The sequence below is a fragment of the Drosophila gunungcola genome, unplaced genomic scaffold (assembly GCF_025200985.1).
Source record: "Drosophila gunungcola strain Sukarami unplaced genomic scaffold, Dgunungcola_SK_2 000053F, whole genome shotgun sequence".
In the NCBI taxonomy this organism is placed as follows: domain Eukaryota; kingdom Metazoa; phylum Arthropoda; class Insecta; order Diptera; family Drosophilidae; genus Drosophila; species Drosophila gunungcola.
The window spans coordinates 603,939-621,982 of record NW_026453217.1 but is presented as its reverse complement, the minus strand read 5'-3'; the positions used below and the strand labels follow the sequence as shown (position 1 = coordinate 621,982).

Here is an 18,044-nt window from a genome sequence, read left to right as displayed (position 1 = left end):
AGTAATCTGTGGGCGTGAGGTAAAATCCCGCTCTCGCAGCTGATATTTTTTTTTAGCATTTATAAAATTTTGATTTTAAGCCTACATATTTCATCTAAAAAAATTCTTTGGTTAGATTGCAAGTCATCGATGATTACAGCCCCCACATAAAAACGTAATAATTAGTTAAATTAATTATGAAATTCACATAATTTTCTATAAACAACTAGCATATAAAGAATAATAATAAAACAACAATAAATTAATGAAATAAATTGAGCAAAAGAAAATAACACTATTAAACTAGTATTAAAACAATTTTTTTTGCTCAGTGACCATTTTTTTGAGTACTAAAATTCCACAATAATGCACTCATGAAAGTTTTTTCCTAAAACGACAAAATAAGGTAGACCTTACTCAAATAATCGGCCCAAAGCATATTATGACACTTTTTTTTACACATCTTACAATCCAGTTTTGATTAGTATAGTTTTCATCGAATTACCAAGCCCCACATTTAAGGCATGTGCAATTATAAACGTTAAAGATCACTTTTGGTCGGGTGTAACGAATCAAAGAATTGCTTAAGTCGGTAAGTAACAGGGAAGTGATTGATTAGTATACTAATTTGAATAATAGTATGTATTATGGTTTTTAACTCACTGGCAAATCTTGGATCGTTTGCAGTTGATCCGTACCATGAGGCAGAACTTCTCATATCAGTGTAGTGACCAGCAAGAGATAAGTTATCGGTAGGTCCGCAATAGCTTTGAACTCCTGGGCTATGATATAAAGATCCCATAGCATAAGGATTGGCCATAGTTGAAGAAGGTAATGTTCCAGGGGAATTAATACTGCTGCCACTGGAGTTAGACCTGAAAATACAAATATATTTAGCGCTGTTTTTTATTAAAGAACTAATATTTTTTGAGAGAATGTCGAATATCATCTTATACCCCTGCTCACATTAAGTGGTAGACACATAGAATCCCGAGTCAGAATATGACAAAAAAGTAACAATTTATTGTAGTTTAACGCTGAAGAGACTATTATTGCATTTAAGATCCAATTAATTTGGTTTAATATCACCAAAAAATTGTAAAAGGTTACCGAAACAATGCTATTAAATAATATAATAAACACGAATACAGTGGAGATTCTTTTTAAAAAAGAATACCAAAAACATGACGAACAAGGAAAACAAAGACAAAAACTTTGGATACAACAATACAAAAAAAAAATTAGCATTCCTTGGCCTTGCGTCGGACGACCCCAAGTTTGATCAAAGCCAAAAAGGACGAAAAGACAACTAACTACAAAATGAACTAACTAGATGAAAACGACGAAAACTTAAAAAAATGTTATTCCTATAACTTTGTAGTACCCAAAAATTTTTTTTTTAAGTATACAAAAATTCGCAGAAACACAAAACTATTCTTATACCTTGCAAAGGGTATTATAATTTCAGCCAGGAGTTCGCAACATAGTGGAGGAAATATTTCCAACCCTATAAAGTATATATATTCTTAATCAGCATCACTAGAAGAGTGCATAAAGCCATGTCCGTCCATCTGGCCGTCCGAAAACTAGTCGCTCAGTTTTAAAGCTACATATCTGCATTAAACATTCTCAAAAGCTGCTATTTCTGTTGCAGGTAGAATATATATGTAAGGCGGAGCGTGCTGGTTCGGACGATTACTCCCATTGGATCAGTCGGAAAAAAAGTGAAAAAAATTATAACTTTGCTCATATCAGCTTAGCTGTTAATACATTTTGTTTTAGTTCTTCGAGGTAAATAGTAATGCTTAAATATTACATAGTAAGGGTATAAATTTCATAATCACCAGACGACTATATCATAAAGCTCTCATGGGAATAAAAAATATAAATTTAAAAAAATGTAACTTTTCTATTTTTTAAGATTCTTAAAAAATTCTTTTTGACTAGTAATAATTTGATAGTGCAGGAATACGCTTTTAATTTTATTAAAATCGAAAAACAATATCATATTGCTGCCATTGGAACCATCGAATAATTGAGCTGAAAATAATCATAGCTTTTTAAGCATCTACGCATATAAATCAAAATTTAGATGCTTTAAAGAATATTTAATTGCAATAGCGCAGGGGTAATTTATTTCTTTTCTTGTTAAGTAATGTAAGGTGGGCCAAACGAAGTCATCCGAAATGGTTTGGCTCTCATTTTTTTTTTAAATGAAAAACTTCGATTCTGTGTTTATACCCTTTCAGAAAGTATTACAATTTCTGTCAGAAGGAGACATCTCCGACCCTATAAAGTATATATATTCTTGATCAGCATCACTAGGAGAGTCGATCTAGCATTGTCCGTCTGCACGTCTGTCCGTCCGTTTCTACGCAATCTTGTCTCTCAGCTTTAAAACTATCTCAATGAAACTCTCCCAAAAGTTGTCTTTCTATTGCAGGTAGTATGTAAGTCAGAACGATTCGGATCGGACGATTATAGCATATAGCTCCCATAGGAACAATCGAAAAAATAAATTTAAAAAATTATAACTTTGCAGTTTTTTTTAATTTTTTAATTTTATTAAAATCGGACGTCTATAACATAAAGCTCTCATGGGAACAACAAAAAATTTGCAAATCATCATAGCTTCAATGTTTTTAAACATATACGGAAGTAAATAATAATCTTAATTTTTGCGAGAATATTTAATTTTTGTAACAGCCGCATTCCTTCTGATAATTCTCTGTTAACTTCCGAAAAAATCTCACGGAAACTTTCCGCCAAGCAATTGGCTGGCAGATTCAATTCCGGAATCACAAAAATTAATTGATTTAAAATACTTTGCGATAAGTTAAAGTGCAGATGGTTTTTTTTCCTTATTCTTTGATGGTTTAAGAACATTATTGCTTTAAAAATTTGGTTTATAAAAACATATTTGACTTATTAAAAATTATTTTGTGATTGAGTCTCAGAATCGATTCTATTCTAGACTTCGGCATTTTAGCAATTCCGCCGCCCGTGTTCTAGTTTCCAAACGAATTGAAGGGAAGGCTGCAAGAGCTGTCATGGTACGAAAAAAACAAGTATTTTCTTAAAACTTATTTTACCACGCTTTTTTGTGTTTGTCTTAATATGGTAATATAGGCATTTAATCAAAGTAAAATTTAAAAGTGTTTTTTTTGTTATAACCGCTTAATTTAATGTTATATTTGTGCAAAACGTCTCTTGTGGTTTTTAACACTACTTGTGAAAAGTTCACAGCACTGATACCAGAAGTTTCTAGCACTAGCTAAAAATCGGCATACCAAAATTTTAAAATTTGTGTTTGTGGCCGCCAATGCCAGTTCCTTCGATTTATGGTTAAACAAGTATACCATTAAGTCACCAGCGGCAAATATTTAATCAGCCCTGAAGCAGCAAAACTCTGACAAATCAAACGCCTTTGTCAATAGGGGACAGATTGAGCAGCAAAAGCGACCAAAAGAAGGGAAATTTTCCCATTTTAAAAGGAAATCCCAACATGTTATCAAATTCACTTCCGAGTGAAAACCGGAACAGGCCTAATGTCATCAAGCCCATTAGAACAATCGGAAAATTAAAAAAAATAAATGAAGAGCAAACAAAAACTTTCTCATTTATATTTTTTTTTTAAGCTATATAATGGTTTAATAATTAAGAATTATGGTTTTACTTATTTTATTGGAAAACAATATCATAGAGCTTCTATGAAACGATCGAATAATTCAGCGAAAATCAATGTTTTTAAACATTTACGCATAAACATCGGAAAAAAGTTGTTCTAAAAAGTATTTTATGTTTTCTATAGTGACAAGGGTATATAAACTTCGACCTGCCAAAGCTAGCTTCCTTTCTTGTTTAAAGAAAATAATTACGAAATAACAATGCAGTTTATTACTGAGCAAATATATTATCAGATTTCCAAAAAGTAATGCTATTGAAAAAAAATAAATTCAAAAAGTAATAATGCTACAAATATCGTTGTCCTTTAAAGCTTTTACCTCTTTACTACACGAATGCACTTGAGCCAAACCTAGTGACATAAGTGACCCATTTTTTGGCCCGCGCGTTTTTAATTTAAAATACTTTTCGATAAGTTAAAATGCAGATGGTTTTTTTCCTTGCTCTTTGATGGTTTAAGAAGATTATTTCTTTAAAAATTTGGTTTATAAAATCATATTTTACCTATTACAAATTTTTTTGTGATTGCGTCTCAGAATCTATTCGATTCTTGACTTCGGCATTTTAGCAATTCCGCCGCCCGAAAGAATTGAAGGCAAGGCTGCAAGGGTATTATGTTTTTAAGTCAGAAGTTTGCAACGCAGACCCTGTAAAGTATATGTATTCTTGCTCAGCTGTCAGTCCCTCTGTCGTCCGTCCTTCCGTTCGTCCGTCCGTTTCTACGCAAACTAGTCTCTCAGTTTTTAAGCTACTTGCAGGAAACATTCTCGAAAATTGTCATCCTATTCTAATCGCGATACACTAAGCACCTCTGTCACGGCACTGTGAGACATGTTAGATCCTTTGTATTGGATTCTGTGTGTAGGTTTCGGTCATATCTATCAGTAGACGGAAAAAGTTATCGAAATTGAGCTAAGTTACTGTTACCTGGGGGTGGGGGTACTGCACGCTCTTAGCTTTTAGTGTTGGCTATGCAGTCCGACAACAGACGCCACCTGGACCTCGATTGTTTTGTGGGGAAATATAAAGTTAGAAATTTTTAGCTGAGAAACGGGTATGTAATAGTCGGGGAACTCGACTTAGAAATAAGTTAATAGCTCAGGTTTTTTCATTTAATTTTTGGTATAGGAGACCTCTATTTTTTTCTCTCGGTCTCCCTCTTGGCACATAACATCGCAAAATTCGATTGAAAAAGGCATGATTATATTATCCTTTTTTTTCTCTGAATAAAAACAAAAATTTAAATTTTTATGTTACTGTTACAGGCATTGGTTTTTTCTTAGAAAAACACCATCTAATGCTAACACAAAAGAACAAAATTAACTTGAAGGGGTGGGTTTTTTCAAATCTGGATTTGACTTTTGGTTCGATTTGTAAAATTATTTTATACCTTGACAAACAGTCATATACCGACAGAAAACAGTCATCAAGATATCGGGGATGGGTATTATGTTGGTCATATTCCTTCCGAGATCTTAAAAAAAAAACACTTTTATTGTCAAACGCGCTTCCTCTTTTCTTCTGGCCCTGAATTCTGTATCTTAAAAATACATGCCTGCACCAAAAAAGGTATTTCATAATGATTTGATGCATCACCTGTTCAAAACTTTTAATTAAGTTTCGGTGGCTCCATCTGTCGAACTGCAAAGCCAACACGAGAGGCTAAGAGCTAGCACTCCCACCTCCCGCTAACAGTACTCTCGTTCTGTCTCTCTACTGCAGCGATTACTGGCCGAGCAGCGGCAGAGGCGCGGAAAAGCGGCGGCAAAGTGGCGGCAGAGGACATCATAGCCCTATAACATCTTAAATGTTAGCTCGATTTTAAATTGTGTCTACCGATAGATATGATCGAAACACACACTCAGAGTCCAACACCTACAGTCAAACATGTCTCAGAGTAGCAGTACATACTTTCACAGTTTGAAATAAATGTTGCGGCTATTGATCCTGATCAAGAATGTAAATACTTTATATGGTCGGAAACAATTCCTTCTACCTGTTCCATTACTTTCAACAAATTGAATATACCCTTTTACTTTACGAGTAACGGGAATAACATTTATATTTGAATACAATAAAATGTTCCAATAAAAGTATATATAAGAGTGGGTATATATTTACCTAAATGGAGATGGCGGGTTTCCGCTCAGTTCCAGTTTGCGATACGATTCTTCTATTGGACTTAAGATATCGGTTACGCTAAAAGGTGTTGAGTGATTACTATTAAATAAGGTACTCTGATGCTGACTATGAAGACTTTGAAGGTGGTGAATATTCGAAAGATTGTGGTGATGATGTGCAACCGCTATCGCGGTTGCTGCAGTTACGGTATTGTGTGTCGATGTTTCGTTTGTATTCGGTTTGATAGAAGTATCCACTTGATGTTGCTGAGAAATGGCGGTAGGTATCGATATGTCCTTTGGAGATAAACTCATTACCAATTCTTCTTCATTTAAGTCTGTTGCTAAAAGTTGATCTATATTATCATAAATTTCTCTATAGGACTTGTGTTCGATTATTGATGTACTTGCAAGAACGTTGGATGACATACGAAGCTATTTTTGTACAGCTCTATAGAATGGTATATGCGCTAAAATAAAAAAAAAATATTTATATATATTAATCAACAAATTTCTTTATATATTTCGATACGTATTTTAAAGTTATCAAAATGAACAAATTTGGTCCTATTGTAGCTTTGAAATTAGTTAAGTTAAAAAAAATATAAAATAAAATAAATTGAATTTTGTTTAATGTATAAAATAGTTATTTGTAGTGATTTAGAAACAAGAAAGGAAGAGCCTTCGGCGAGCCGATTCCGGCTCGTTCCGACTTACATATATACTACTTGCAACAGAAAGACAACTTTTGTGAAAGTTTCATTCTCATTGCTTTCAAACTGAGAGACAAGTTTTCGTAGTTTCCGAGATATCGACGTTCACACGGACGGACGGACGTACGGACGGATGTACGGACGGACAAACGGACAGACAGACAGACAGACGGACGGAAGGATAGACTGACAGACGGCCATGAATATATAGACTCTCCAACTGTTGCTGATCAAGAATATCCTTATATTGTAATTAAAATGGAAGCCTTTCTGATTGTAAACTTTTAAGAAAAAACTTTTTTTGAAATAGGAAAAAGACTTTTTTGTTTTTTTCGGACGGCAACAGAAACTACAATTGTTATGTTTTTTAAGGGGAAATTGGCTTTAATAATAAATAGAAGTCCAGCCTGTGACTTACTAAAGCAACCCGAAAGAGAAACGGTAAAAGACGAAGTCCTTGATGTCAGTCGGATGACTTTGCCGAACGCTCATTCATTAGGTTTTTAAAGGAAAAATCGCCTTTGAGATCAAGAAAGAAATATTCCTCAAAAATAAAAAAACAGCCTTTGACTCAGCTGCCTTATGGTAGGCTAGCGGCTAAGTTGCCTGACCAGAAATCTGAGCAGTAATCTGAGCAGCACGAGTTCGAATCCCATCTCGGGATTCTTTTTTATCAAACTTTTTGTTTTTGTATTTGATGAATAAGGAAAAACACTCACGTGTCCTAATGTGCTTAGCTAAGTTAAGTCAAGCCAAAAATATTAGGAAATTATCTAAAAAGATCATAATTTTTTATTGTTAAGACATAAAAATAAACCATTTCCGAATAGATAATAGATCAGATTTTGATTTTTTTTTAACATTACTTGTCCAAGCTGACAAAACGGTCTTTGCTCTTGACGTTCATTTTTTGGGTGCGAATATAGCCTAGTGTTACAATGTCCAACTCTCGCGCGGAAGGCCCAGTTTTGATTCTCGCCAACGACCGAATAGAAATGTCAGTTATTTTTAATTTTTGGTATTATTTGTGTATCTAAATGTTCTAATATAAATTTTATAAATCATGTTTATCTTTATCATCTTAACCCTAGTTAAAGCTTAAATTTAAATGCATGTGTATGCTTGCTAGCTAGCGAGATGGGTCTGTCTACCACACAACGAACATTGATGTTATCCGTGCGTTCTCGTCGCGCGCTTCATTTGTGTGGGTAGTTTGTACGGCGAATCTTGTCAATGTGTGTATGTCGCCGACTGCGATTTCATACAAATACTCTTCTTTATTTTAGAAATAATATTTCTTGGTTTAAGAGTTGCATTTCTTGTTTGAAGAAAGGAATTACCATTAATTTAAGAATTAAATTTTTTTTCAAATGAAGGTGACTCGCCTTTGGCGAAAATTCGAAGCGATTTTATTGGATTTTAGGGCGAAATTTCTATGAGTGTAGACATGTCCGTCTGTCCGTCGGTGTAAACGTCGATATCTCGTAAACAAAAACAGCTAGAGATTTGGTATTCGACATGCAGTAATCCAGTAAGTTTATTTCAAAAGATTCCACGCCCTCTCTGAGACATGTTAGACCTTAGTGTCCCGTTCATGCCTATCGGTAGACAAAAAAATCGAGCTATTGTTTTAGAATTTATTGGCAACTATGTTTTTGTGTAGATTATATAAGACAAGCAAAAGAAGTTTGTTTCTTACAAGTTTGGTTCACTTGCACAAAATTAAAAATTTTAAAAAACAAATAGATTTTCACCGTCGTGAAATAGATTCTGAATAGATTCTTGATCAGCATCACAGGTCTGTCGAGACCCACCCCGCATTGCTCAGATCGAGATGATTTGTATTCAAAAATTTCGTGGTAATTTGGTGGTAATTACGGCAAATTTGGTGCTCGACAAGAAACTCTTTTTTTAAAACTTTGAAAATGCGGGGTGTAGCTCGACTCGACAAAACAAAAGTTAGCGACGAACGGGTACATTTAAAAAGTGTATTTATTTAGTCGAATGCTTGTTCATTTTTCGTCCTAAATTTTGATATCATATATTTTATATGTTGAAGGTGCGATCGTCACGACTTTTTTACCTCGTTTAGAGGTGTTTTTGTTTGATATCAGAAGTTTTGGTTTGAAATATAGTCAAAGTACCTCAATATTGTGGCCATGGTTTTTACAAAAAAAAAAAAAAAACAAATTTTGTTTAAAAAACTACGTTCAACAACACTTTAAAGCTCACCTAACAAGAAAGGAAGCAAACTTCGGCAAGTCCAAGCTTATGAACCCATGCAACTATTCCAAAAATTAAATTTTTTTAAAACAACAATATTTTGTTTTTTTATGTTTTACTTAATGATTTTAATGAATTAGAACCGTAGTTCTGAAACAATACATTTACTTTTTATCGAAGTATATTCAAGTCAATTAAAAAACAGCCAAATTATAATTTTTTTCCTATGTTTTCCCGATTGTTCCTATGGGAGCTGTATGATATAGTCGTCTGATCCGGCTCGTTTCAACTTCTACTATTAGTTTTAAAACTGATGGGCTAGTTTGCGTAGAAACGAGTGGACAATAAATCGGACATGGCTAGATCGACTCTCCTTATGATGTTGTTAGGGTCTGTTTTGACTGAAATTAGAATACCATTTGTAAGGATAATTGGTGGTGGATACTTTTATGACATTCTTGCCTTGGCAGCGTTAACTTCTAACTAACAGAGAAAAGTAGCTTTCGATAAAATCCATGCACAAAAATTAATTAAACACCAAAAGTTGAGAAGTCTCAAGGGCTATAATCGTAAAAAATAAACATAAATTGATTCTAACAATTTTAAACATTTTCAAATGAGTAAAAAAAAAACAATAGGCAATTATTAAACTATTTTATTTAGACCAGTTATGTTTGGGCAACGTGATTAGCATTTGACAATAGCTTCACTAGTTTAGAAGTAATAGCCGTGTAAGTTTAGCTGTTTTTAGCGATTTCCCGATAAATAAGCAAGCAAAAAATCGTAGAAAATACATTTTTTGTAACGACCTACCCAACACAAAAAAAATTATTCCAGAATTTTAAAACAAGTCCTTAAAATTTGTTGAAATTGATCCTAGCATTCTGGTGTCATTCGACGCATATTTATTAACTTTGTTTAAAAATTGTAATATTTTACGAGCCCAAGCTCAGGAACTCCACATAAAAAATTGTTTACTATGTCACTTTCACCGCCCTTTCTCCTCAATCAATCAATTTTTCTCAATTCTTGGTAAGCAATTCTTATTCATTTAGCGATACCATTCGATTGGTGTATTACTCGTCACGATCGGACCATGACAGCAGGTTTTTAATTCTGCGGGTAAATAATAGTAGTCTCCCATGCACACGCTTTGGTGCGCATCGTCACTAAATGTAACGTCGTCGAGGCGAGAAGGCGAGAAATGGATTAAAGTTTTAAACGCTGAATAATTACCAAAAGCGAATTTTATAGAAAACAAGAAAGGACGCAAACTTCGGCAATTCGAAGTTCATATACCCTTGCAGAGAACAATAGGCTAAAACTGGTTAAAGTTTAATTATTTCACCTGGTATTTTTTAATGCAAACCATAACTATATCTTATAGCTACCATAGGAGCAATAGGGTTAAATCGGTTTAAACTTAATTTTTTTACCATATTTCACACTGTATATACGATATATAAGGTATAGCTCCCATAGGATCAACAGGGTTAAATCGGTTAAAATTTAATTTTTTTACCTTATTTCGCACTGTATATAAGCTATTGACCTGAATCTTTCCAAATCGTATTTTTTAAACGCATACCATGCTCAGGGTAAAAGCTCGTGCCAATCGGACGTCTATATCTTATAGCTTCATAGGAACAATAGGCTAAAATCGGTTAAAATGTAATTATTTTACCATATTTGACGCACTATATAAGCATTTGACCTGAATCTTTCCAAATCGTATTATATTTAAAGCATGCCATGATTAGGGTAAAAAGCGTGCCAATCGGACGCTTATATCTTATAGCTCCCATAGGAACAATAGGCTAAAATCGGTTAAAATTTAAGTTTTTCGTCATATTTTGCGCAGTATATAAGCTTTTAACCTGAATCTGTGCAAATGGTATTTTTTTATACATACCATGCTCAGGGTAAAAAGCGTGCGAATCGGACGTTTATATCTTATAGCTCTAATAGGAACAATAGGCTTAAATCGGTTAAAGTTGAATTATTTCACCATATTTCGCGCAGTATATAAGCTATTGATCTGAATCTGTTCAAACGGTATTTTATTATGCATACCATGATCAGGCGGTTAAAATTTAATTTTTATACCCTTGCAGAGGGTATTATAATTTAAGTCAGAAGTTTGCAACGCAGTGAAGGAGACATTTCCGACCCTATAAAGTATTTATATTCTTGATCAGCATAACTAGGCGAGTCGATCTAGTCCGTCTGTCCATCTGTCCGTCTGTCCGGCAGTCTGTCCGTCCGTCTGTCCGTCCGTCCGTTTCTACGAAAACTAGTCTCTCAGTTTTAAAGCTATCTGCATGAAAGTTTCCCAATCGTTGTCCTTCTATTGCAGGTAGTATATAAGTCGGAATGAGCCGGTTTGGACGACTATAGCATATAGCTCCCATAGGAACAATCGGAAAAATAAATAATAAATAAAATAAATAAATAAATATTTATTTTTCCGGTTGTTCCGATGGGAGCTTTATGCTATAGTCGTCCGATCCGCCTCGTTCCGACTAATATACTAGCTGCAATAGAAAGACAACTTTTGGGAGATTTTCATGGAGATAGTTTTAAAGCTGAGAGACAAGATTGCGTAGAAACGGACGGACAGACTGACAGACGGCCAGACGGACGTACAGTCGGACAGACGGACATGGCTAGATCGAATCTCCAATGATGCTGACCAAGAATATATATATTTCACTGCGTTGCAAACTTCTGACTGATGTGTTATAAAGCAAAAGTTGCGTAATCTTAAAAGCTATAAGGACTCAAAAATAAATAGAAATCTATACTAGAGTATTCAAGAAAAACGAAAAATGTTGTTCATTGAATATCTTTTTAACGGAGTATCGGATTGAAATAATTGAGGTGTCGTTGGATACGCATTTAGAGCCAAAATACAATCATGGCATAAAAGTATGACTTTTCACGGCAATATGTAGGAGCCTCTTTGCGCACGCTTTCCGGTGCTCAACGTCACTACGTGGACGCCGTCCACAGTGGCATTTAATTTTTTCAATATATAAACTCTGGTTTGCTTCTTTATACCCTTGCAGAGGGTATTATAATTTCAGTCAGAAGTTTGCAACGCAGTGAAGGAGACATTTCCGACACAATAAAGTATATATATTCTTGATCAGCATCATTAGGAGAGTCGATCTAGCCTTGTCCGTCTGTCCGTCCCTTTCTACGCAAACTAGTCTCTTAGCTTTAAAGCTATCTACATGAAACTTTCCCGAAAGTTGTTTTTCTATTGCAGGTAGTATATAAGTCGGAACAAGCCAGATCGGACGAATTTAGCATATAGCTTCCATAGGAACGATCCGAAAAATAAATAAAAAAAATGTATAACTGTGCTGTTTTTTAATGTTTTGTTTAGTTCTTCGACATATAGTAATGGTTAATAATTTCAGAATAACGGTTTAAATTTCATCAAAATCGGACGAATATATCATGTAGCTCCCATAAGAAAACTCAGAAAAATAAATAAAAATAAATTATAAGTTTGCTATTTTTTAATTTTTTTTTAGTTATTCGACAAATAGTAATGGTTCAATATTTAAGAATTATGGTTTAAACTTCATCAAAATAGGACGACTATATCATATAGCTCCCATGGAAACAGTAAATACTTTTATATTTTGTAATGTTTTTTAAAAATTCAATAATAATTTGACAGCTCAGAATTACGCTTTTAATTTTATTAAAATCGGAAAACGATATCATAAAGCAGCCATAGGAACTATCGAATAATTGAGCTGCAAATCATCATAGCTTCAATGTTTTTAAACATATAAGCAAGTAAATCATAATTTTAATGTATTCAAGAATATTTAGTTTTTGCAATAGCTGCAAGGGTATATGAACTTGCCGCTCGCTTCCTTTCTTGTTTTGTTTATATTTAAAATAAAAAACTTTTGTAAATTAGGTAAAAATGGGGGACATAGTCCTTTTTTTGTTACCGTTAAATTGCGAGGATGATTTTAATAAAATTATCAATATTCCAGATACAAAAATGTTTCTTAAGTTTTTTAGATTTTTATTGTTTAAATTTAAGCAAAAAAAAGGTATATTATATGTAAAAATATATGTGGATATGTATGCACATTTCAATCTTCATCTGTGTTTGTATCTGCATCTGAGTTTGAATTCATATCCTGTACCCATTTCTAACAGAACACAATGCATACATAAACTATATTTTTGTATTTCGAAGAAACAATTAACAAGCTTTTCCTCGACTAAACAGTTCTTTTTGTACCATTGCAGAGAGTAATACAATTTATCCTAGAAGTTTGCGACGCAGTGATGGAGACATTTCAGACCCTATAAAGTATATATATTCTTAATCAGCATCATTAGGAGAGTCGATCTAGCCAAGTCCGTCTGTCCGTTTCTACGCAAACTAGACTCTCACTGCATGAAACTTTTACAAAAGTTGTCTTCATAGTGCAGGGAAGCCGAAGTTTATATAACCTTGCAGCTTTTGCAAAAATAAAATATCTTTAAAACCCTTAAATATATATTTTTATGCGTATTTGTTTAAAAATATTCAAGCTTTGATGGTTTTCAGCTAAATTATTCGATCGTTCCGGTGGTAGCTAATTTATAGTCGTCGTAAGCCAAATTTAAAACGTAATTCTGGATTAATTAGTCTTGCTGCTTTTCCGGTTGTTCCTATGGGAGCTGTATACTATAGTCGTCCGATCCGGCTTGTTCCGACTTATATACTACCTGCAACAAGAAGACTTTTCGGAAAACGTCATGCAGATTGCTTTAAAACTGAGAGACTAGTTTGCGTAGAAACGGACGGATGGACGGACGGACTGACGAACAGACGGACAGGGCTTGATCGACTCTCCTAGTGATGCTGGTCAATAATATATTTACTTTATAGGGTCTAAAATACCTGCCTCACTGCGTTTCAAATTTCTGACTGAAATTATAATACACTCTGAAAAGGTTATAAAAATCGACCTCTTTTAGCTTAAGTAATTAGAAAGTCGTCTGTCTGTCCTCTAGTCGCCTTTTTTTCTAGACAGTGCCTTCATTTTAAATATAGTATGTTGATCAACCTTCCGTGTTGTTTTATAAAACTTTTTTAAACAGCTATGCAGTGCACTTCGCGGCTTATTCTGTATATAAAAGTTGCATTTGAAAATTATGTTACCAAATGCTTAATACTATGATAAACTTACCTCAAAGAATTTAAACCTTTAATTCCGAAATCAAAAGATATTTGGTGTAAATACAATTGCTTTGCACCTCTTGTAAAAATGTAGTATTTTTGAAAGTAAATGAAATTAATATCGTTTAAGTCTTTCTAAATCCTTAGGAAAGAACACATGGGAAAGTCTTTTTTTAGTTTCAGCAGTTGGATTATTAACGTCATTTATTTTTTTTTTAAAACCGATAGCAGTTATGGGTATATGTTCAGAAAAAACACGGCCTCAATTAATCAATTTTGTAGCACAGTGGTAATAACACCACATATAATCTATATGATTAAATTGCACTCACTCAAAGTTTATATTTTCGCAATAAAAAACCTTTAAGAGATTTAAAAAATAACAATGAGAAGTTTATTATCTGAGATCGATTGATTTGAAGACGAAATATTTATTTCCAAATCACTTGGAATACCTAACACTGATTCTTGTTTCTTTAGCACAATATAAGTATGTATGTAAATTCAACACATATAAGCCCACATCAGTGAATTTATTATGAATATCCACTCGACACGATTCCGTCAAATGAAATAAGAGGTCTGAACAGTACTGACGAGTACTCCTCAGATGGCTTCTGGATAGCCCTCGAATAAGTTTTTCCTATTAACGATGACTTTGTGCTGTGTTTGGTACTGGCTACATACTTAGTTGAATAAAACAAACATGAAATATTGCTTATTCATTTTACTTCAGCCAGCCAATACCAGCTTCAGAAATAAAGAAGGCTGTCCCGAAACCGAGCTCTCGCTATGGTCATTGCAGCTTGTTATAAACTCAGCTTCTATCTTCGTTTCACGATGTAGGTTTCGTTTCATTCGCACCCCAGAATAATGGGAATACAAATGAGCTAGAAAGAGATGGCAATTGCTTCCGTTCGTCGTTTAAATATCAGGTACGTACTGAAATTTTATGCCGAAACGACAAGCAACCAATAGCAATAACGCTATTTTTCCAACCCCCAATGCGGTCTTGCGCAAACAATTTAAGAAGGCAGTACATTTTCTTCTTCGGAAATTGTTGAATTGATTTTACTGTCGCTGCAAACAAGGGAAGTACTAGCTAAGCTTATATTTTCACGCACTATAACAAAGCATACCCGAACTCTAAGACTGAAAACAACCAAAAGGGCTTGCGCACACTTCTGTACGTAAACTCGAGATGATTGTGTTCCCTTAACATATAGTTAGAAATAGAAAAAAAACGAAAATTTTAAGTTTGGCAACATTTTTAATAACTATTATATAATTTTTTTTTGCTGAAAACCCCTTTTAATACACCACAGCATTATACAAAAAGTCCCGGATTTATCGTTAAAGTCAAAATCAAACACATTTGCTTCAATGTTTAAGTGCCCCTTAAAAAAATATTTTTTTTGATTGGAAACAATTTTATTTTTTCTTGGTTTCATAATTTATATTCATCCATTAAAATCGACATTTTTGGGTATTAAAAACTACACAGAAAAAAAACAAACTAGAACTACGCATCAATCGGGTATTTGTTCATAACAAAATTGATGCCACCATTGATGAGGCATATCAATATGATATTTTCGAACAAATCAATTTGGGATTTTTTCTTATCAAATGGACATGCTGCACATATCAGATTTGCCTTCCATTGTGGTAAGATTAAGAACAGGATGGTATTTTTTCATATCAATCTGATATTATTGTCGTATGTTTGTTATTGTTTCCATTTTAGGGTGTAATGTTTTTCATAACCAATTTCTGTGATACGGCTTTTTTGATCAATTTGATCGGCGATTTTGTTTTGTTTAATTTTTATTTGTAACATATTGAACATTAATATTATTAACATTTTTATATATATATATTGAACACTCTTAAACATAATATAAATAAATTTTAAAAAATATATGTAAAAAAATAAAACAATACAATGTAATGAAAAAAAAATGTTTTTATAGAAAAATTCAAAAAAAATTACCTTTTCAGTTGACGAGTTTGACGAATAAAAATTTGTTGGTGCTGTTTGACCCCAAACAGGCAACCATATTTTAGAACTAGAAAAGGAATAAAGTTAGAAACTAAATTTGGAAAGTCACGTTTGCAACGCCTAGTCTTCCTTTCTGTTCTGTTAATTGATCGTTATTAATGTATATTGCAGGCTGACTTAAAGTTACTTACCGCTTCAATTGCATAAAACTTCGTAATTTACCATAGGTTCTACCAATAAAAATATGCAGCCACTTTATTTTTTGAAGACTTTTTGAACTAACTAGTCTCTTCTAGTTTTAAAGCTATTTGGATTAAACCAAAAATCTTCTTTTTAGTATATAAGTCGAAACGGGGCGGATCGGACGACTTTATCATATACATATATAGTACATCATGGATATTTTCCAAATATTTTTTTTTATTGGAATCTCTAACTTTGCGGTTTATTTATGGGAAATATTTTTATTCTTGCCTTGGCCTTGCAGTAGGTCGTCCGATCAACGCAAATTTTCAGCACATTTTCGATATTCTTCAATGGTCTTCAATGGCCACAATGGCAAATTCAATCTCGTGCCTTAAGTCCACCATCGTCTCAGTTTGGTTGGCATAGCACTTATCCTTGATGGCACCCCACAAAAAATAGCCAACGGGGTCAAATCGCAGCTGCGAGGCGGACAGTTGACATCGCCTTTTTGGATGACTATTTGTACAGCGCTGAAGTTTGACTGTAAAGATGGCAGTGTGGAAAGTAACGCCGTCCTGCTGGAACAATGTCGTCAATGTGTTCATCTTCCACTCCGAGGAAGAAAAAGTTTTTCTACATGCCGCGATTGCGGTCACTATTGACGGTTACGATGAGGTGTGACTTAACTTTATCTGAACAGATCAATTTTCGATGAAAATGCCTCTCGTCCTTCAAGCGGTCCTCGACCCATTTCACAAATGTGGGTTTTATTCCATTCAAAAAAAATTTTGAACAATATCCACTCGTATTTTTTTAAAACATTTTAAGAAAGCAACCATTTCGAGAAGCTCCCATAGGAATAATCGGAATAATGAATTAAATAAAATTATAGCTTTGCTGTTTTTTGATTTATTTAAAAATGTTTGAGATGGTTTACTTTTCCACAATTACGATTTTAATTTATTTAAATTCGGATATCATATAGAATTAAACGAAAAATTGAAAACGAGTTTTTCGTCAATTTAAATTCGTAAGCCAGTGTAGTATATTTTACTAAAATATAATGTAATATATTATTGTATATATAATATTTACTAAGTTTATAATAAACAATTAGGTTTAACTCGGGCTCTTGTTAAAACTGCGAGCCCGGGGGAAACTACGCCCAACCCCAAAAAGTCTAATTACGCGTCCAACGACATCTCAATCATCTATCCGGTATTCAATAAAAAAGAGTTTGACAGCATTTTCTAAATTAAAACTTTTGCTTTTGTTGGTTTGTTTGTATGTGAATTTGTGCGTATGGATGTTTTAGGGTCCTGAAACAACATTTACTCAAATAAGCAGCTCGAGCTGAATACCTTTTGTTCTACCACTTTTTGGAAAACCCGCAACTAAAGCTACGGAGACGTGCTTTCTCCTTAAAAATATATTTTTTGGGGCTATAAATATTACCCTTGCAGACGGTATATTCAGACAAATAGTAAACTTATTTTTAAATTCAATATGGACTTTCAGCTTTAGGTATCGCATTACTTAAAACTCTCAAAATATGGACTATTTGCCTACTTTTAAGGTTAAGGGTGTACTATTTTTTTTAGGTCAATAGCCTTTTTGAAAGTTGTCCACTTTACCGAAAAATGTTTAGCAGCTTTCAAACCATTTCAGTGAAACATTTCAATAAAACAATATTGGTGAACAATACAATGTATCAATTAGTTGCTCATTGTTATACAGTTAATAATTTAAGGAATTATTTTAAGTTTAATTTCGCTTAAATGTTATACTGTAAGATGTACGCTAGAGGTGTACGAAAGATAGATAGACCTACGGAAAATTTAAAGCAATCGTTATCGCCTTAAAATCGGTGGCATTTTATCACTTACGGAAAGAACGCGCATTTCGTAGTTTCTTGAAAGTGAAAAGTTTTGAAGACA

The 18,044-nt window shown here is 33.5% G+C and overlaps 1 protein-coding gene across 1 annotated transcript; it reads right to left on the bottom strand.

Annotated features, from left to right (window-relative positions):
• Window positions 1–642: 642 nt before the first annotated feature.
• Window positions 643–14,523, bottom strand: LOC128264041 (thyroid transcription factor 1; the record flags this gene model as incomplete). Its single annotated transcript, XM_052999340.1, has 4 exons — window positions 13,930–14,523; window positions 6,191–6,253; window positions 5,785–6,127; window positions 643–854 (listed from the first exon to the last, which is right to left on the bottom strand). Coding segments are annotated over exons 2-4 (577 nt in total), but the record flags the coding sequence as incomplete, so codon positions are not given.
• Between the last annotated feature and the right edge of the window lie 3,521 nt (window positions 14,524–18,044).